General features: G+C 35.5%; 1 protein-coding gene across 1 annotated transcript; it reads left to right on the top strand.

Annotated features, from left to right (window-relative positions):
• The first annotated feature begins 335 nt into the window (after nucleotides 1-335).
• Nucleotides 336-22485, top strand: SPDL1 (spindle apparatus coiled-coil protein 1). The gene is made up of 10 exons (XM_070934075.1): nucleotides 336-473; nucleotides 1483-1677; nucleotides 1906-2055; nucleotides 3943-4041; nucleotides 5281-5391; nucleotides 6620-6760; nucleotides 8236-8345; nucleotides 9978-10165; nucleotides 11484-11781; nucleotides 22332-22485. The coding sequence occupies exons 1-10, from the start codon at nucleotides 351-353 to the stop codon at nucleotides 22483-22485; spliced, it is 1569 nt and encodes a 522-aa protein (XP_070790176.1). The 5' UTR covers nucleotides 336-350.
• Nucleotides 22486-22569: the final 84 nt, after the last annotated feature.

Here is a 22569-nt window from a genome sequence, read left to right as displayed (position 1 = left end):
ATTGTGAATTTTTCCCAATTATTAGTATAACCAACCTATTAATATGATTCATTATACGAATAATTGAATATTCATTGCATTTTCCCCATGAGCAAGGAGGTAGAATTTAAACTTTCCCTCTGTGCTGATCCAGTAGCTCATGGATCTAAATCTTCTCCTTCAATGCAGTTAAGAAATGGGCACAGAAGATACATGCAGTCTTTTAGACTTTGCCAGGATGAACACTTTTTGCTCACCACTGTGCTTCTATAGCAGATGTCTTTCTTTGTTATAACTCCGTGATACTTCTTTTTCAGAATTTTGAACAAGAAAAATATACTCTCCAGAGAGAAGTAGAATTGAAGAATCGAATGTTGGGAAGTTTAAATCTTGAATGTGACGCTCTTAAGCAGCAGCAAAATGTACATCTGGATGCATTGCGTAGGCAGTTGGAAACATTACATGGGCAAGAAATAAAAGAGCTTAAAAATAAGGTGCATTATACAAAGAATAAGATCAATCTGTTATTTATAGCAATTGCTCGCTTCTATTAATGCTAAACAGTCTTTAAAATGTTCTGGACTTAATACATCTATTGAGAAATCAATTCTGAATTGAAATATCTTTCTGCAATGCTAAAGAATAGAAATAATAGAATAGAATAGAATAGAATAGAATAGAATAGAATAGAATAGAATAGAATAGAATAGAATAGAATAGAATAATACTTTATTATCCCTTTGAATGTACACTAATCGGCATACATTAAAATGAAATTACATTGCATACAGCTCTCAAAGGGTCTCCACCTCTAATATAAATAAACATGACAAGATAAATAAATAAATAAATAAATAAATAAATAAATACAAACCTATGTTTGTACCACAGACTATGTATTCATTTACTAATTTACATACTAAGACTATGTATTAATTTTAATTATACAACTTGATAGGATAGCAAGGAAAATTTTTGGGGTAACTGGGCATGTGGTGTGTGTGAAAGAGAGGGAGTGATTGCATGAGTGGGTTTATAATTTATATCTTCCATCTTTAAAATACTGCTTTAGAGCAGAAAGGAGGAATGGGATGGAAAAGATGCTACTGCTTCAAACTATATACCGTGTTTAAAAACCTAAGGGGCGTGGGCAATCTAGAAATATGAAATATAATAAATAAATAAAAACCGACCACTCAACTACATGTTTGTTTTTTCAGCCTTCCTTAGAGAATGTGATAGGAAATTCCGGCAAATACAGTGTGGCTGTTTTTTTAAATATTGCTTTTTTTTAAAAAATGCAGTGATTTGACCAGCAAAATTAGTAAAATTAGTTGACCCTAGTTAATGTATGCTTTTTTAAGTTTTAGAATGGAATAAAAATGAAGTATACAGTAGAGCAATAGTTAGTGAGGATATGCTGGTAAATTTGAAGAAGAATGTATATAAATGAAAATTAAATGTAAAAGTTATTTCCCTCTTTGAAAAATCATTGTTTTACAGGTTGAAAAATTAAAATCAGAGTTAGACGAAGCATTACTTAGTGAGAAACAACTGAAGCATAAAGTAGACCATCTGAAAGACGTGATTGCTTCAAAATCAGAAGAACTACACATAATGTCAGAACGTGTACAAGAAACTATGTCTTCAGAAGTGCTCAGTCTTCAGCTTGAGCTGCTATCCCTTGAACAAGGAAAGGTATGCTTCGTATTCATTTTGAAACTCTTTAAGTGTCCTGTAAGTTTATAGATAATTTGCAGATAGTAATTCTTCCTGTTGGCTTCTGATCTATAGCTGATCATGTTTAAATATCATGGAAAATAATTGAAATTAAATGTTGTGAATTGGGTAGTTGTCCCTATAATTGTAGCAATACAATGTAACTACCAATTAAAATTATTCACATGTTTATTAATTTTGTGACAGACAGATCTTGAGGACAAGTTATATGATCTGCAATACAGTAAAGAACAGCTGGAACTTGGAAATAGCAATTTGACGAATCGAGTGGCTCGGCTTGAAGAAGAGAAGAAAGAGAAAGAAAAAGATCTTGTTTCATTTTGCAATTCATTAGAGGTGCTGTATTACGTTGGTATTTATAATGACAAAAGGAACTTGTGCTATATAGTGAAGAATTTAATAAAGGGTTGCTTGTTTAAATGGAATATTTTTTCAAATTATGTTAGAAGTTTGAATAAAAACAATAAAAAAGATAAAAACTAAGTGAGAATTTTTTTAAAAAAATTATAATTTTCTCCTCTAAAGAAGGCTTGTTTGTTTAAATAGAATTGATTTACTGAAATTCCTTGAGCTGGATTCTATAACATACTGTAAATATTTTTAGCAGTGAGAAATAAATTGGTTTTGCTGGATTTGTTTCTTTTACAGATTTCACCTTAAAGGAAATATGCTTAGCTATTATTTATTTTGTTAGGGATATATTTGTTTGAATCTGTAAATAGGATAAATTAAGCTAATCCTCTACTTGATTTTTGTCCTTCCAAGTTGTTTTAAGCATCAAAAGCAATTCTCTAGATCTACTATTCTGAACAATTACTGGACTGCCTTAAATTATTTTTTTCCCTCCTAAGACTAGTCAGTGATAAAACTTGTGCTTTCTATGATACAATGTTAGTGATATATATATATATGTGTGTGTGTGTGTGTGTGTGTGTGTGTGTGTGTGTGTGTGTCACTTTCATATTACTGCAAGGAAAACTAGAAGGACTTATCCATGTAGTTGTTAGGAGCTGAGCAAAACTTGAGAGAAATTTTTTTCATAAAAGAAAAAAATTAGGATGCTTATAGGAAACTATTACAAATGTTACAAAGTCAAATCTTAGGTGCTATCTAGGTTTCATGCCCCGCCTAGTATTTTATTTGGATTCTTTCAGTTTTTTAAATATATACATATGTTTGCTAGTGTAGGACAAAGCAAAATGACAACCTGGAGGATTGTCTATGGAGATTCTCAGTCATCCAGGTCATGGTTGTCCCAAAGGTGCTTTTTTCAAGAGGCAACTGGACTTTCTGGTTTTTCTTTGAAGATGCTTCGCTTTTCATCCAAGAAGCTTCTTTAGCTCTGAAGTCTTCAGCTTCAGCTGAAGAAGCTTCCTGGATGAGAAGCGAAACATCTTCAAAGAAAAACCAGAAAGTCCAGTTGCCTCTTGAAAAAAGCATCTTTGGGACAACCTGGAGGATTGCATTTTTTTTTACAAGAACGTATTGTCTTGGGTATTGTCTTGGGAAATAAAATGATAGGCAGCTACAGTCCAGCACTGTGTCCTTACTCTGAAAAAGGATTAAAATAAATTGAAGCATAAGACAGCAGCCTGGGAAAGTATTAGAGAGCAATCTTAGCAGATTGCTTGTAGACATTTATCTATGGAGTGGTGGTGGCACAATGGATAGAATGCAGTATTGCAGGCTAGTTCTGCCCACTGCAGACTGATCCTGACCAGCTCAAGATTGACTCAGCCTTTTAAGGTTGGTAAAATGAGGACCCAGATTGCTGTGGGCAATATGCTGACTCAAAACTGCTTAGTGAGGACTGTAAAGCACTATAAAGTGGTATATAAGTCTAAATGCTACTGCTGTTACTATTTATATCATGCCTTTATTATTTTTACAAGTAACTCCAGGTGGTGAACATACTCAACACTTTCCTCCACCTATTTTCCCCACAGCAACCACCTTGTGAGATGGGTTGGGCCGAGAGGGAATGATTGGCCCAGTTTCACCCAACTGACTTTCATGGTCTCCTGCTTTCTAGCCCGGTGCCTTAACCACTAGATCAAACTAGCTGTGGTTGATGTTTTGTGACATGTATTGCCATTATCATGTGTTTTCGAAATTTTGAATATTTACAGGATTGAAGAGTTCTGTAGCTAAGATGCATTTAGTTTGGGTAAATTTAAATTTAGTTTAGTTTGGCTAAATTAACAATGTTTTACTCAAATTCAGGAAGCCCGTGAGATCAACCGAGATCTTCAAGTTCAACTTGACCATGCACTACAGCAGGCCCAGGATTTTCCCAGTCAAGGCAATTCTCTATTTGCTGAGGTACTGATTTTCATAAAAGAATATATTACTTTCAACAAAGCCATTATTAGTTTCAAAGCCTTCTTATATTGAGTCACTTCTCAGTATCAATTCTCTTGAATTATTTTTTCATTCAAAGTTGATGCTAGATATTCTGAAAAAGCATTTTAATCAAAGTCTTAATACATTTTTAGTAAGTTATTACATGTTTGGAAACAATATAGCACTGCTGAATCCTCTAGAACAGTGTTTCCTAACCTTGGCAACTTTAAGATGTATGGACTGCAAATCCCAGAATTCCCCAGCCACTATGCTGGCTGGAGGATTTTGGGAGTCCATACATCTTAAAGTTGCCAAGGTTGAGAAACACTGCTCTAGACCCGGTAACAAAAATTTCTCAGTCCAATTATACATTAGTAATTTTGGCTAGGAACTAAAGCATGTGAAATTGCCCATCTTGATACCCTCCAGTTGTGTTGAAGGCAAGATTAAATGCTGAAAAAGCCGTGACAATTATTACAGGTTGGGAGATATTTTTTTTCTTGCTTTAGACAGGGGTGTCAAACTCGGTTTAATTGAAGTCTGCATCAGGATTGTGTTTGATCTTGAGGGGCTGGAGTGAGCGTGGCCAGGGTGGGTGTGACCAGCTCAATGTCACTCGTGTCGGGGGTGCCTATGGTAGCCTGAGCTCTTTGCCAGAGAAAATGCTCCCGAGCTCCCTTTTCGGCTGCGATGGCCTCCTGCAACTCTGCCAACAAAAACAGAGCTCGGGAGGGCTGCGTGCTCCATTTTCGCTGGCAGAAGCACCATGGGCCAGTCCTTCGCTGTTTCCAGGGCGGCCACATGAGCCAGATTTAAGCACCCCACAGGCCAGATCCGGCCCCCGGGCCATGCATTTGACCTCTGCTTTAGGACGATATTTTATTCAAAACAATTTAGCTGTATAAGTGAACTTGCTTAATTTTTAAGATACTAATCCCTACAGTGATAACAGTAATGATCAAGTAATGTCACAAATTCTTTCAAACTTCTCGAAATAATTGTGTTTGGCAATTATTTTAAATAAGCTAGCAATTATCTAGAAGCTACATGGCTTTGATTTGGTGAATAATATGGCAAAGTTATTAACTTTCATTATTTACTTTCTAAGCAACTTATATGATAATTTCTCTAGCTTTCCTGAGGGACTGTATAACTTGCTATAAATATTGAATGCATTAGAATGTGAACCAACTTTAAGTGGATTTTTTTTTTCAATAGGTAGAGGATCGTAGAGTAGAAATGGAGCGTCAACTAATTAGCATGAAAGTAAAATATCAGTTATTACAAAAACAGCATAGTTTCACCAGAGAACAGTTGCAAAGAGTCAAGGTATGGTTAATTTAAATTTTATTTTGTTAGAGGAAAATAAATCTTTGGATCATTTATGCTGGAATTTTATTCTTTCTAATAGCTAAGCATTTCTGTTTTGTACATATATAAAACTGTTATGGAATTAAGATGAGATACAGCTATGGAATTAAGAAAGCCGTGTTTAGGAAACAAAGCTGTTTCATCTGTGTTATATTAATGTCACTTGCTATGTAAATGCTACTTTTCTAGAAACAAGTTGCCTTCTAGCTCAAATTATTTTTGAATCCCCGAAACAAAAAATAACGGTACATGGCGCCTTCTTTAATCATGACTCGACAAAATGTATCATTACCATCCTGGCACAAATATCCACATCTTGCTTGGGGAATTCTGGGAGTTGAAGACTACACATCTTAAAGTTGCCAAGGTTGAGAAATGCTGATCCATTCTATTTCTGTTGTAGAAACAAAACAATGTATTGGTGTGAAATATTAGGAAGTTTTTAGTTTTGGGTGATGTGAAAACTATAGCTATTCTTAGTCAGAAAGTTTGCCAGACTACTCATGCTTGGTATTTTCAGCTTGTATTTTCAGTACAGACTAATACTTACAAGAACTGGTGTTATAGAACTGACTTGACTGAATACAGGTAGTCCTCGACTTATACCACAATTGAGCCCAAAATCTATGTTGTTAAGTGAGAAATTTGTTAAATGAGTTTTGCCCCATTTTATGACATTTCTTGCCACAGTTGTTAAGTGAATCACTGCAGTCGTTAAGTTAGTCATATGATTGTTAAGTGAATATGTCTTCCCCATTGACTTTGCTTGTCAGAAGGTTGCAAAAGGGGATCACATGACCCTGGGACAGTGCAACCATGGTAAAGTCAGTGGCTGAGTGTCTGAATTTTGATCATTTGACCATGAGGATGCTGCAATGGTCATAAGTCTGAAAGTTTTTCAGTGCCGTTGTAACTTTGAATGCTCACTAAATGAAAGGTTGTAAGTCAAGGATCACCTATACTTTATGAACAGGTACTTTATGAAACAGTGGCCAACCATCTGAATTTTGATCATTTGACCATGGGGATACTGCAAAGATTGTAACTGAAAAACAGTCATAAGTCGCTTTTTTCAGTGCAGTTGTAACGGTCACTAAATGAACTGTTGTAAGACGAGGACTACCTGTATATTTTATAAGAAAGTGTGTGTAATTTAAAAATGACCAAAATTTGGTTTGATTTGTAGCTGCAGATGGCTACACTTCTAAGAATGAAAGGTTCACAGGGAGAGCATGACCAGTTGGAACGTTTACAAAACATGCTTCAACAAAAGAATGGTGAAATCGAAGAACTGCTCATGAAAGTGAAACAATTAGAAAAATCAATGGTATGTACATGACTAAATTATCAAATCCTTTATTGGCAGTGGCTGAAGGAATGGTATAGAACTAGACTGGAAAGCATTATATAGAATAAGTTCACGCAGCAAAAAGAATCATGAAATCAGAGCGAGTGACTTAACCATAAATACCTGGGATGCGCAACTGAAGAGAATAGCTCTCCCATATAAGAATTTATGCAGAAAATAACATGGGGTCCATCTCTCTCTGACACACATGGATCAGTGGGGAGTACTCCAAGTGAGGGGTCCCCAGGAGATAGATAGTGGAAGCAAGAACTATTAAATCATGCACCCAAGGCAAGAGGCACAAGCAAGGTTTCAGGAAAGGAGTGTGTGAAAGAGCCCCCCAATGCATCATGGATATTCAGCGGCAAAATGACTAAATTATAACGGTGCAATTTCTGTTTCTCGGCTTCTAATGTGCTTTTAAGAATGGAATAGAAGCAATTTGATTTAGAGAGCCCCAAAATTGGGATAAAAATGAAATGTGGCCATGCTTCTTCCAATGATACTGTCAACCCTGAAGCAAACGTGGCTAAGGCCATCTTTGAGGCTTCAGGGTTGCCACAAGGAAGAAGAAGGGGCAGGGACCGGGGAAATAGCTAGCTGGGGGTTTGTAGTCAAAACAAAACGTTTTCCTGTGGGAATCAAGGACATTCCAACAAGTGGCTGGGGGAGAGGAGGAGTGGAATAACCAAGCAACCGGCCAGGACCTCTATTGGACAATATGACTGATGACTTGGGGGAAAGGGGAACTTTTACTTTTTAATTAGGTGAAAACCTCGGGAACTTTCAGAGTCAGTTTTCACCAGTTGTACTAATATGATGTATCCAATAAAGTGTTCCTTGAGAAATCTACCTACCTTGGGTTCTGCTTTCTATGGGTGCATTACTTGGAATGCTGACAGATACAGAAGTATGACTTTGAGTGGCTTTTGTCCCTACCCCTATCCCAAGCATTGTTCATCATGATTGTAGATGATACTTGAAAGACTTGGAAGAATTCCATTACATTATTGTACATACAATAGTGTGCTCTGTTAATCTCAGTTTCAGGAAGTGCAATAAAGAAGAGAAGTGGTGTTACAACTTTGCATTTATATAAAGGCAAGCTTTAATATTCAGTGAGCAAGCCATTTTGGGATAAGAACCCAAAATGTTTTTTCATGGTTGTGTTTTCTAGGCTGGTTTCAACAGATACCTATTTGGTCTGTAAGTTGTTAATTACGTTAATTGTTTGATACTTTTCCTCTATAAAATAGCTGAATTTATATATTCCCTTATATAAGTCGCATTTTTTGCCTCAAGGTATAGCATAATTTTGTTATATTTGAATGGGATGATTTTTCTTCAAAGATATTCTTATATGTTGCCATACCTTTTTGCCACTAACAGATAGCTGAAATTACCAAAGAGCAATATTGTATTAGTTTTAATTTTTTAAATAATTGTTTACCCAGAAGGTATCTGAGTACTCAAGAGAGCTGAAACCGTCGAATGCCTCAGAAGATGCTGAAGTTGAAAATGGCTATTATGTTGATTTGCTTCAAATGAAACTTGAAAATTCAGAGTGAGTCTTGTGAATGCTAATTGTGGAAATTGACAGCTTGAGTGAGCCATGGCATTTAGATTACAGTATTAGTTCCTCCTTCTCTAAATGCTAAATTGTTAGATTTTCTTGATTGTTTTATTTTTAACTTTCTTGATTAAAATAACCATTGTTAAAGTTAACTATTAACTATTTTAGTAAAATAAGCCTTAGTTATATGTTACATAATGTCAACATTTTAAATTGAAACCAAGTAATACTATGGAGTATATTGTGTAAAATCAGCCACCATTGCTTATAATTGGTGATTTATGGTACAGCATGTTGTATGAATTTAGCAAAAACATAATACAGGTCATATTCAGCCTTCGTATCTTAGATGAATCACTCCAGGGTCACACAGTAAGACACAGTTCATTGAATAAGCTATAATGGCTGAGCACAATATGGGTTTCAAACAAAAGAGCTAAGTTCATGTATAGGTAGTCCTCAACTTACTGTACATTTTGACAGACACACTCCCCCTCCAAAAAATAGATATAGATTCCAAGTGGTCCCAGTGGGCACGTTTTGGGTATTCAGCAACCCACTCGCATTTACGATTTTCAGTTCACATGACTATAATTTATGATTTTGCTGTTGTTGCTGGAAAGTGGTATTTATTTCTGGTTTCTGAAAAAAGCTCATATTGGGGACAATGGGTTTGCTTGATGCCTGTGGCACTCGTTTAATGACCATGGTGATTTGCTTAATGATTGCAGGAAAAAAAAATTTAAGTCAGTTACTTGATTTTAAAAAAACTAGCACTATTTATTATCGTAATTTCAGGCTCAATTACAGTCATAAGTTGCAAACTACCTATGTCTGCAACTAAACAAATTGTATTTTGCTTACCCTGTTGTATATGAACCAATAACCACGTGCAAATGTTTTACCTGGAAAAGTGCATTAGAAGAGTACATACAGCATGAAATGTAATTTCTCTTCTTTATCCTGCCACTGATTCAATTTCCAGAGGATGAAAAAATAAATAAATGAAAAAAAGCAGACCTGCATGCAACAAAAAAGACGGAACTTTGAATATTAGTAGATATTTTAGAAATAAAAAAAAAAAACAATGCCCTTTAGATTATTAACATGAGTTCAGAATTCTAGATGTTTCTTCCTTGTTTCTCTTCCTTTACCATACACAGTACAGCTGGGCTGAGAGAAAGGCACTCACTGACTTTCCCTATGTGAAGGTGGACCAAAAGCTGATCTTCCCTGGTCTTAGTCCAATACCTTAATCATACATCATTTTCAAAGTTGTTAATGTTACTTTATGAGCCAAATTCAATTATATTTTTACTGGAAGAAGTTGTGCTCTTTCTTCAATTTTGTCTGATTTTTTTTTCCTGCATTCTCTCCTGTAAGCGACAGATTTTCACTGGCTAGAAAAGTCATTACTGTTCTGTACTGAGATCATCATAAATCTTTTTGGATGGTTTTGGCTGCTAATATTGCTTCATATACTACACATTTTTAAATCTAATGTGGTCTTTATATGGGGATTAAGTGCCATTAAGATGGAAGGAATTGAGACCTGCAATGTGGATGTTGACTTTATGCAATTGTATGTTTTCTAATACTTACTTTTTGTTTCCTTATTGTTAGTAAGGAGAAAGAAAATTTGAAGAATGAATTATCTTTACAGCGGATGAAAGCTTTGTTTGAAAGTCAGCGAGTCTTAGAGATGGAGCGAAAGCTTTTTGTAACTGAAAAGCAACTTGAAGCTTGTCAGAGTGAGAACATAAATTTGCGTGTGCTGCTAGATGAACTGAAAATCAAATATGAACCAGAAGGTAATTATCCCTGCTCCGTAGTAAATCACCACTTCCATCCATATATTGCCTTTTAGTGTGGGAACTGGCCGAGGTTCTTAAAGGCTTTTCGAGTTATACATTCACTGTGTAGTCTCAACTGGGAGTTGCTTAGTATGGTTTGTGCCATAGCTGAGAATTCAGAAGCCTGGGAGAGACTTTGGAACAATACAGGTTATTCATTGAGGCAAATAGACATAGAACAGGCTGCACAAACTCTTCTGTTTTCTTACAATGGGAAAGTGTATCTTGAAAATGTATTACTTCTTCATCTTGCTTAGGAGCACAGGAGATTCACAGTTTAGCTCCAGTTTGTGAAGTGTTGTTGAGAGCTGTGTGCTGCCTTTTCATTCTTTTCTTTTTAATATTTTATTACTTTCCCCAACAATTGGAAACCATGTAGAAAGCCAGGTGTTGTAATTCCACACTTTAGGGGATCTGTCTGAAACGTAGGAGGAATATTACTGTGGTTCAGACCACTAGTACTTTTAGAAAGCAAAGCCCCCTGCCAGGGTAGATCTCCTTTTTCTCAGTAGAAATAAGCTTCATTTGTATAGGGAATGTCATCTGTGAGTTAAGCACTAGTTCAAGCTGCAGTTGCTTCTGCCTTCCTCCCAGGCCTGAGACTAGTAGCAGAAGAGCCTGCCAGCTGACTGCGATGAAGAAGCTAATCAATCACTAAGGAGAAGGCCTCGTTTCTCCTTTTGTTCTTTTTAACCTGGTTGAATGTTGGAGTTGTGTAAATGGGTTTAGAAGTCGATACGGACAGAAAACAGGCCCGATTTTGCAAAAAACGGGGCGCACAGAGGGTTTGGGAGGCCTGCAGAGTGCTCCTGGGGGCCAGGAAGGGCAACCCCCCCCTTTTTTTTTCCTTACTTACTTCTTCAAAATCTTGGTGCATCTTGTACATCGGTGCATCTTATAGTCCGAAAAATACAGTATTTAACTAGATTTCTTGTTTTTAAGCTTATATCTTTAAATTCCTTTCCTTACTACTATTGCCTCTTTTTCTACACTTTGCATAATATTACTTATCCTAAAAGAGAATAACACAATTGATGAACAAACAAATGAATGAGCTCTTATAAATATAATCATCTTAGGGAATGCTTTAGTGAGATAAGTGACTCATTGTGAAAACTATTCTAATAAGAATTCTTGTGTGCAATTTTCTCCCCATCAGTTTTTAAGTTTGAGAAAAGGTATGTTACCAAGGAGTAAATATGTATACTAACAACACCCCTATATAAATTGTGTTCTAAAGAATTAATCTGATTTAATTTTGTATTCTCTTTCCTAGAATTAACGGGCCAACTGATCAGCCTTAAGAAGGATGCAAGGCATGGGTTTTCAGACAGCTTCAATATCAGTAATTCTTTGTGTGAATCTTCTTGTTTGCCATTTCAAAACAAGGAACTGGCTAAAGAAACGAAAGATGATCTCAAAACTACCCTTCAAATTAAGTCCATGAATGTTGTTCCTCTTCCACCAATAGAACAAAGAGGAAAGAAGACCGTGAAAATTGAGGAGAAAGACCTTGACAGAACAGCTATAAATAAGAAAACTGGGAATGATGCAGGATTGCTTCAGACCACCAGGTCAGTGTCTACTAATATGTATGTGCAAGACAATCAGCACAGACCTGCATCTCTGTTTTTTCGCTGCATGCATTATGCTATACATTTCTTCATCTACTTTCTCAGTATTGCATGCAGTGTGCTACCCCAGCTCCAGTTGCCTAGTCTGAAACTCTCAACATTCTTTAAAAAGTCAAAATAATAGCAAATGGAAAGGACTCGATTTTTATGGACTTCAGTATTCCTTACTGTTGTTGTTTTTTAAAAAAATCACCTTAATGTAGTGCTCATGCTAGATTTCATTTGCATTAGCAATTGTGCCAACCTGGCATTTCAAAGTTAATTTGTATTCTAGTTCAGGATGGAAATCTGACCCACAGTTATTTCATATTGACTTGATAATATTAGCCTCTATGGATTTGTTTTTCTTTATGAATGTTTGAATGATGCATTTAAGGCTGTAAACATGTATGGAATATGTGAAAGTAGAGATGCAATTAAAGCAGTGGATGGAACATGATAGCTATCAGAACATCTGGATGTATAACCTGGCAATGAGAGCTTTTGTATGAATTAACAGACATTTAAGATTTCTTTAGGGCTCTAAAATGCTTTCAGAAGAGGTACTCTGGAAAACATTTGGGCAGTAACAAGCACCTCCTTTTTGAACGATTACATTGTGCCTTTTCCCAGATTCACATGATTCACTGTCCTATGAGTATGAAATCATGTGAATTTGGGAAGAGGCTAGGCTGCTTCGAAGGCATGTAAAATGATATTTCACTTACGTTTCCTGGCATTATAAAGCACTTACAAAGATTTGTATTACTCATTGCAACTATGAGTAATTAAGCATATGTTCATATGCTCTGTTGCCAGATTAGCATCATGCCTTCATAATCGTGCAATAGTTTATTGGGCAATGAGCTTTCATAGGTTCTGTCTCTGTTGTGATATATTTGAAAATACTTTGGAGGATTCTGCAGGGTGAATGCAAGAGCTTCATGGTAGTTACCCATTGGTTAACACTATCGTTGGCTAGCATTTTCATTTTGTCCTAACTCCTTGGCTCATTCCCTATAATGTTAAAATTGTAGTACAGTGGTGTTATGTTACCTTTCTGCTGCATAGTTGTCTTTAAAACTGGTCATTATAACCAGACTGCTTGCTTTGACATCATGAAGGAAATGGAGGATGCTAATATTAGCCAGCTGGACTGTCGTTTTATTTCATTCGACTTTTTCACTTTTGGAGGAGAAAGAACTGCAAGGTTTTGAAGGTTTTGAAAATATGTGAGCAGCATCTTTGAAGATGTTATTGCCAATTTAGCAATGGAATTAAGCAACTCAGGCAGAAAAGCTGCTGAGAAGCAGGGAGGGTTATACACCAGCAGCAATCCCTGCTGATCCCATAAACCCAACTTCAACCAGAGCACCTCCTAGCTGAAGACAAATAGGTACAGACAGCAACACAAAATAGACTTGTTGATCAATTGTTCTGTCACTTATAATGTAATTTTTATTAAATATTTTTAAAAGAATACAAATTTTGAAAGAGAAGAGTAAGGGAAGTGAACTAATAAGAACAGAAAATACAAAGAAAAAAATAGAGAAGAGAAAGAGGAAAAAAAGACAGATAATGTTATAAACAAATGGCTTCCAATCTTAACAGCAATTACAAATATATGAGCCGTGCTGTCGCAGTGGTTAGAATGCAGTACTGCAGGCTACTTCTGCTGGCTGCCTGCAATTTGGCAGTCCAAATCTCACCAGGCTCAAGGTTGACTCAGCCTTCCATCCTTCCGAGGTGGGTAAAATGAGGACTCAGATTGTTGGGGGCAATATGCTGACTGCAAACCGCTCAGAGAGGGCTGCAAAACACTGTAAAGCGGTAAATAAGTCTTAAGTGCTATTGCTATTGCTATTTTACCCTCTGTTTCTAAGATCGCAACATAACTTCTTTTTTTCCATTCTCTAGCCTTTCTAATCATCAAATCCATAAAACACAAGTTCATTTTTTTAAAAAAAAAAATCAGCAAAAAGCCCATAAGGAACTTCCTGCTAGCAATAAATATATTTTTGTCCTTTCTCTAATCAGACAATCACCCGTCTCTCTGCTAATTCTGTCACCTTTACCATTTATTTCTCCATCATATGTATTTCAGAATCTTCATTTTAGCATAAAATCTTGCAGTTACATATAAAATGATTTCCATAACTCTTTTCTAAGTGTCTATCTATTAGTTCAAATAAGATTTCTGCTTTCAATTGAATATATTTCTATCACTATACATATTCGAACCCAAGATTTTCTAGCTTTTGTGCAGGTCTGCCAGCCATGATAAAATGACCTTTCATGTTTTCCACATTTCCAACATAAATTTGCAGCATCTTTATATATTTTAGATAATTTTTCTGGAGTCATGTACCAGTGGTACATCATTTTATAAAAGTTCTCATTTAAATTATAATGTAATTTTCAGTTCTTTCAGTTACATATTTTCCCATTGTTCTCTCTATATATTGGTAGAGCCAGTTTGGTCTACTAGTTTAGGCACTAGTCCAGAAAGCAAGGGATTGTGAGTTCAAGTCCTGCCTTAGCCATGAATACCAGCTGGGTGATCTGGGGCCAATAACTCTCTCAGCCCAATCTACTTCACAAGGGTTGCTGTTTTGGAGAAAATAGGAGGAGGAAGATGTGTTGGATATGTTTGTCACCTTGACTTATTTATGAAAATAATGAAGGCAGGATATAAATAAATAAATGAATAAATAAAATAATAAATATTGTCTAAAGTTCTTCACTCACTTTATCATACTCTTCCTCTTGTTCTTCCATTTCAAATTTCAACAAGTTTATGCATTTTAGCAATTAAATGGTCCTCTTTTGTACATAGTTTAGTTTCAAATACTGTTTTGTGATGTTAAATTCTAAATATACTGTTATCTACCTTAAATATTAACTGTGTATACAAAAACCATTTGAAAACGAAATCAGCAGTCAATCTATCTCTTGATTTCATCCTACAATTGTTTGGTCACTTCTAAACTTTACTGAATGCCAATCTTTGACACAATTGTCTGTCATTAACTGCTTGAATTCTTTTAAAGTCATATTGTGTCATCACTGATGCCATCTAGTCATGTAGGGTTTTTTTTTCTTCTTATCTCTTTTGCACTTTCCAAGTGCCAGGATATTGTCCAATGAATATAGATTTCACTTTATGTGACCACAATATTTAAACTGGATTCGTTATCTGTGCTTCCAGCAAGCATTCTGTTTTTACCTTATCTATCGATAAACTATTTGTTCTTCCAGTCTAAGATATTCGTAGCAATTTTTTCTTACACTACCATTCAGAGGCATTGATTTTTCTTCAGCTTTTCTGTGTTCCAGTTTTCAGAGCTATTTGTTACAACTGGAAAAATAATAGTCTTGACAATATATACCTTTGTTGCCATCATATCTCTGCACCTCAGTATTTTGTATAAAGTTATCTTAGATTTTCTTTCAAGTAAAAGGCATCTTTGTTTTACTAAGTCACCATATTTGTGAATACTTGAATCTGGAAATATGAAGACTTGAATAGCTTATCCATCTGTTTATGTATGTTGGCGTTGCCTTTTAGCATATTGGATTTGTAATAAATAGTACCAGCTTATTTCACTTTTTAACAAGAAATTCCTCAATTTTTCCTTCTTCCAGACCCACCATTTGCATAGCTGAGGCTGTTGATGTTTCTTCCAACACTTTTAATTCCTGTTTCTAATTCTAGACTATCATTCCTCTGCATGTATGTTAAAGAAGGTAGTGTGCAAAATTAATTTTGAACAATTTAATTGCACCATATTTCACTGTAACTGTTGCTCCCTAGTAATCATGCAAATTTATGCAGTAAGGAGAAGAAATGGCCTGGGTAAACCAAATCTTATTAAGAGTTACCCTCAATTTGTTGTGGTCTATAGCAATTATCGATTTCTTGTCGGTGACGTAGCTCTTTCCATTGTCTATTGGATATTAGTAATGTGATCTTGTGTGTCTCTGCTTTTTTTGAATCTAGCTTATACATATAACACTTCCTGTTCATGTACTGTTGAAGACTAGATTGTGAAATCCTAAGTGTCTCTTACCAGCATTTGAGACAAGTGCAGTTGTGCAGTAATTTGAGCATTCTTAAGCAGTGTTGTTTGATTTTTGGAATATAAATTGATGTTTGTCAGTCTTTTGGCTATTGCTGAATTTTCCCTATCTATATATTAAGAAGTAAAAGTTTAACTCCATTATTTTGGAAGGTTTTAAACAGTATTTCTTTTATTTCATCAAACCCTGCAACTTTATTGTTAGTAATAGGGCACATTTAATTTCATTAGCCAGAAACCTCTGGCTTGGTTCTGAACCAATGATTAAGTATTCATATGTATCAACAAATTTTGGTCAAAAGTTGGGGTTATTGCAGTGCCCCCCCCACCCAGTCACATGATCAAAATTTTGGCACATAAGAACTTGGAATGCTGGAGCTGGCTTTATACTTAAAAAAAAAAGTACCTTCTGGGAATCTCCTCAGTGGTTTTAAGGAAAATTTGGCCTTGTCTTCCAAGGGTTAAAACATTGAGCAGATTCCTAGAGGAGATTAGCTTCACTGGAAGCTTTTGGCCCTTCATGGGGGGCAGTGGTTCCTTTTTTTTTTTTTTTTTAATTTGATTTATATGCCGCCCTTCTCCGGAGACTCAGGGCAGCTTACAATGCGTTAAGCAATAGCCTTCATACTTTTGTATATTTATACAAAGTCAGCTTATTGCCCCCACAAACTGGGTCCTCATTTCACCAACCTTAGAAAGGATGGAAGGCTGAGTCAACCTTGAGCCTTGGAGAGATTCGAACCAGCAGTAATTGCAGGCAGCTGTGTTAATAACAGGGTGCGTAGACCACTGTACTATCAAGGCTCTTTTGCCTTACTGACTCCAGGCCATTAAAAACTATTTTTTTCTTTCATTGGATAATCATATACAGTTTTACTGGGGATTAAACACATTACAATGTCCATACAATCAATCAATCAATCAATCAATAAAAAACAGATAAGAATTTAAAAGCAGTAGGAAATTATTTGCTGCAACTATTCAGACTCATCTAGTTTTGGTGATAATCATTTATCAGTTACTGATACTGTACACATCATTATCAAAAATATTGCTACTATTTAAGCTGCAGTGGACTGTTGATCTGCAAATAAGGTAAACAAAAATTCATTTGTGTGGTCTGGAAACAGAACATGATAAGTTTATCTCATAGAGCTGTATAATTTATAGTGTAGCATTTATTTGCTATATTAAATATATATGCTGTCAGATCAAAAGACCTGCAGCAACTAACCACAATCACAATCATACAAATATTAACATATAATGAAACACTAAAGCATCTGCAGTAGTAAATTTAAGAAAAATACCTGAAACACTATTCATAGCATAGCAGAACAGCAATTCTACCAGTCTTTGAAAGTCCTATTGAATGAGGTTACAAACATGGCTAATTTATTCCTGTGACCAAAAAACATTTGCTAGCTTTAGACCTCTTTAACACCTGAGAATAAAAGATCACCAGGATTTTTTCCCCAAGAGGAATGCCTTGGTCAGGTTGACATTGGTTCAAGAAAGATCCTGCAAGTATCCAAGTGCCAATCCATAAAGAGCTTTACAGTTGAAAGCAATGCGTCTGGAAACTTATTGGAATTAGTAAAAGATTCATAAAGTTGGCATTCATAGTGCTGAGCATCAATCAGCAAACAGAAAGCTGTAGTTTGCACCTATATCAGCTAGGTGATTTCCAAAGGCAATCCATGTAGACTGCATTGTGGTGATAAGGATGTGTGTCACTGTGCTGAGTTTCTTCAGTTCCTTTTAGCTATAAGTAGCGCAGCAGCTAAAAAAAAAGCTATCTTGTCTTCATATATGAATCCACCAGTATTCATGAGTCCAGGAAGAGCTTTTCTTCTAGTTTTTCCGTTCCATTGTTGACCCCCATACAAGCTGAAATGGCCAAAGGGCCAGGAATGTACTTTGTCCTGTCAAACTATTTCTGTCTCTGGAAAAATGGAACTTTTTCCAATCAATATCTGATCAATTTTGTGTGCTAATAGTTTCCTTTCAATTCAGCCTTCTATAGTATTCTGCAGTATCTCAACTGCTAACCTCTTTCTTCAGTATATCCGTAATTACGGCTTCCACTTACTATCTCACTTTATTTCTCCTGTCTCTTAGGGTATAAATGATAAATCCCCACAATCAAAACTATCAAGTCTAACCCATTCAATAGTAGCATATTATACCCAACTATTTATACCACTCCTGATCCACAAGAAAATATGTATTCCTTGTAGAGGGTTCATTAAACCCTCTACAAGGGGGTTCTTAGGAGCAGTTGGAAAAAACTTGAATCCGAAGAAGGCACTGGAATAGACTGTTTCAAGCTGGTGCAATAATTTGTTCCCTGCAGAAACTGATTCAAGATAGTTCAAGTTCCAGAATCTGATTCAAGTTCAAGAATCTAACATGGTTAAGGATAGGATTCAACGCATTTTGCTATTTTTAGGACTTTTAAAAGAATCCTGATTTTGTTTTAGGGGGGGGGAGTTGCTTGAGAAAGTCACACTTGGTGTATTGTTTTTACTGCACATTTGTGACTAGAGTATTTATAGTTAGTTAAGCTTTCTAAATGCCATTGCTTAACTCGTGCATGAAATCGAATCATGTTTAAAGCAATCCTTCACAAAACCACTGTGTTGTTGTAGTGTTTGCTAAGCTTTACAAACCAGCATTCACAATGAACATTGAGCTTCTAACAATGAAGAGGGCACTCTAGTATGGGACGACTTAAAGCTTTATATGAGGAATCCATGCTAAGCTATACTCATTAAAAGATGCAGGTCCTCAGGGACATGAAATAATATTTCACTCTGGGAATACTTAAGCATCATCCATCCATCTTTGTCACTGCTGAAAATCCAGGCTGATGACTAATGACAAACTACTTGCTCCAAAGCAGAAAAAGGTGCCAATGTACTGAGTAAATCATCTGTCATTCTGCTATTAGCAAGGTAGTCCAAAGATGTCAGGTGTGACATATGCTATCAAACCACTGATGGTTTGGATGAGTGTTCTGCAGCATGGTAGAGAACTCTGTCTTTTGTCACTTCTCTTAGTTCTTACCTCTGGCCTCATGATCTCCCTCTGTAGCATTTTCAATCAGGATGTGGTAATCTTCCTGTATCACTAATACAGGGAGGAATACTGAGCGTTCAGTGAGCAGGAACTCTTATCTGACGGGTTGGAGAGAATGTAACTGGTTCTGAGTGAATGATAGAAATGTGTGTCTTTGGGCAGTCAAGTTCAGGTCCAGTAACAGCAGTAATTTCTTGGGGTGATATTTGTTGTTCACATCTGAATGCTGATTTGGTGAAACTGCCTGCTGTTTTTAAAATGGGCAGCCTGTTCCTTAATACTCTTTCAGACAGAACTAGCTAGCCGTCTTCAGTTGGCTGAAGGAGATCAGTGAATGATGTCCCTGAGATACCATTATCTGAATCCCATTTAACTACTTAGTGATTCCTTTGAGATGCCTAAGCATTGCCTTATATCCTGGGAAGACCCATTAGACATTTGTGTAATTTCTCCGCTCTCCCCCATGAAAAGTAGCAGAATAACAGAATTGGAAGGGACCTTGATGGTCTTCTAGTCCAACCCCCTGCCCAAGCAGGAGACTCTGCCATTCCGGACAAATGACTATCCAATCTCTTCTTAAAAACTTCCAGTGATGGAGCACCCACAACTCTTAAGGCAAGCTGTTTTGAAGGCCTGTAAGATATTCCAATCGAGGAGAGTCTTTCTTGCAATTAGACATCAAGATAGTTGATGGTTTAAGTACAAGAAGAACCTGCATACTTATCAACTTTATCATCTTTAGATACTGCAGCTTCTTTAGCCATCCCTCCTCCCACCAATTCCCAATTATAAAACTATGCAGCAAGTTAAACCTGAAAAGTTCATGACTGATAGGAAGGAATAAAGACACAGAATTACTGAGTTAAATAGAACAGCTTATTTTTCATTCAATGAAATGATTTTTTTTTATTTAGTTAAATATAAACATATATTTCTATTTGGAGACATAATTTAAACTAGTTTGACATAAAAATTGTCTTAAAGGCACCAATTCTGTTTGGAGATCTACTCTAGAATTAACTTACATTTAAGATTATTGAATGTTTATATTACAGGGCTGTAATTATGAAAAGATTTAGATGTTTTTAAAATGTAAATACCATCCATTTTGCTAAGTGAATGGAACTGTGGGATTAAGTCAACACTATGCCAAGAATCCCTTTAAAGTATATGTTGCTGTTTAAAAATAAATTGAAGCAGATAGGCAGCCGTGTCATTATTAATGGTCAAAACAGGCAAAATGACACACATGTGCAAAGAGACAGGTTGTTAATTATGACACCATTTTGCTTCTTGCCTGTTTTGATGCACATCAAAACACACATACTATCAGGAGACCATTGCTGCAAGTAGTTGCCGGTTCAGGGCGTAAGTAGAGTGTGAATTGAATGCATATAAGTGATATGTGAAGTGGGTATATGGGAATGGAAAGCTTGATCTGTAAAACCCTCAGTGGTTAGAGAAGGCAGAAGAAATAATGGGATTACAGAGGAAGGATATTAAATTTAGAGGAGGACTATGGAATGGCATTTCATGTTTTATGGAAAAAGTTAATCTTAAGTGTTGAGATTGGTTTGCCCCCAATTGTGGGGTAAATCTCCCTGAAGGTGGATTAAAGTTATTTGGAAGACATGTAACAGTTCTCACTTAGCTGCAACTCATCTTTTTTCACTACATTCCATACATTCACTAATTATTTAAAAATTGCTTACATCTTTATAGCATTGTCAATGTATATTGCAAAAATTAGTACAGATTTTAATTTATCTAAAGCTTTACAGAAAGAACGAGACAGAAATTAAAATAGGAAAATAAATATATGAAAAACTATTAAAAAATATAGCTATGTAATGTAATAGAATAAAAGAACAAAACAAAAGGGGGAAATCATTTTTATAAGTGGCATATTAAACATCAAATTTCAACAATTGACCAAATTAAACTGAAGAACTTTTTAACAAAAATCAATGATTCTCCAATATTTCAAAATATGTATAATGCACTTACGTGTGTCAAGTGTCTGAAGTGGCTGGCTCAACACAAATAAACCTCCCACTTAGAAAAATATTTAACAACTTATATTCTTCAACGTCCCAGAACAGCTTTTTCAAGAGCTTGCTTTGAACAACTGGACTCCATGGTAAGTCATGGGAGGTTTAATGGAGTGTCAGTTGAAGAAAGACTATGTATTTGTGGAGCATCAGCCGCAGAAGACATAGGACACCTTCTTGTTGACAGCAAATTATATTCTCCAGAAAGGGCTGCTTACGTAGACCCTTATTTAAAAACTAAAAAATATTTTTAAAAGACTAAAAAAGAGTTCCCTATTGCAGGGAACGAACCTGCATATCATGAGTAAGTCTGCACTCTTCATTTCAAAAGCCATCTCAAAGAGGACAGAATACCAGTACCTAGATCAGATTGGGCTTTACTATAGGAGTGACTATTATCAATATTTTTTGTATCTATTTGCATTTTTGAATATATTTTACAGTCAATTGTCTTAATAAACTTCTGTTTTCCTCATTTTTGATTAGTGATAAACTTGCCATTTCAAAAACAATGAATTCACAGATCTCTTGAATTCAATCCTTAATATATCAGGAATATTACTACTTTTCCAATGATTTTTTTAGCAACACTCAGGCCAATGCATAACTCCTCAACAATAATCAAATTCCAAAATTTGAAGACATAATTTATCTTAATATGAATATCTTTAGATTTAGAACAATGTCAAAAACTATATTCATATCCATAATCGTTTATAAATAGTATTATTGTATATCATTTATTCCTGCATATCCATAATTATTTAATAATACATCAATAAACTGAACCCCCTCCTCACACACACAGTGATACTATTTTCTGTTTTCTAAAAGATTTTCTGCCTATTTATTTAGTTCTTGTGTTAAAAGGTGTATGGTTGTTCAAAAAGTAGTTTAACTTATGGAACACAGATTCTTTTGGTATCTTGTTTGAAACAGTATAAGCTTAATCTTTGATGCACTTTTTATACTAGCTCAGTTAAGACCGATCTCAGATATATCCATCAAATATTAATCTGATGTGAAACCTAATCTAATAAATATAGTATGCTATTAAGCTTCCAACTATATCTGTATGTAATGTAATTTATTAGCTAAATGATTTGCTTTGTTGCTGTTTTTTATTTATATTTGCGTGTTTGCTTTTTTCTATCCACTTTTTCCTTTTTTGGCATAAACTTAATAGCATTCAAAAGCTAAGTAATATGGGAACTAGGAACTAATGGCATGCTTAATGTAGTTTGAAGTCAGGTTAATGTTTATATTTAATGTGAAACTCGAATGGTTGCTTTAACTATAGGTTAACTTCTGACCCTGGTTTAAAGATTGAAGAAAATCATCTTGGTGCAACTGAAGATATATCCAAGCACAAGAAGAAAACCAAAAAGAATGTTTATCCCATAACATATGTATCTTCCAAGCAAAACCTTGAAAATCAATGCACTCAACAATGAATGTTTTTGTCACTTTTGTGGGTCCTTTCAAATGTATGTGAAATAGCCTGCCCTAATCTGCAAGGTTCCAGATATGTGGAATCA

The sequence above is a fragment of the Pituophis catenifer genome, unplaced genomic scaffold (assembly GCF_029215685.1).
Source record: "Pituophis catenifer annectens isolate HBS135680 unplaced genomic scaffold, rPitCat1.0.hap2 SCAF_2, whole genome shotgun sequence".
Lineage (NCBI taxonomy): Eukaryota > Metazoa > Chordata > Lepidosauria > Squamata > Colubridae > Pituophis > Pituophis catenifer.
The sequence above is the reverse complement of the archived record's forward strand: the minus strand, read 5'-3'. Positions and strand labels throughout refer to the sequence as shown.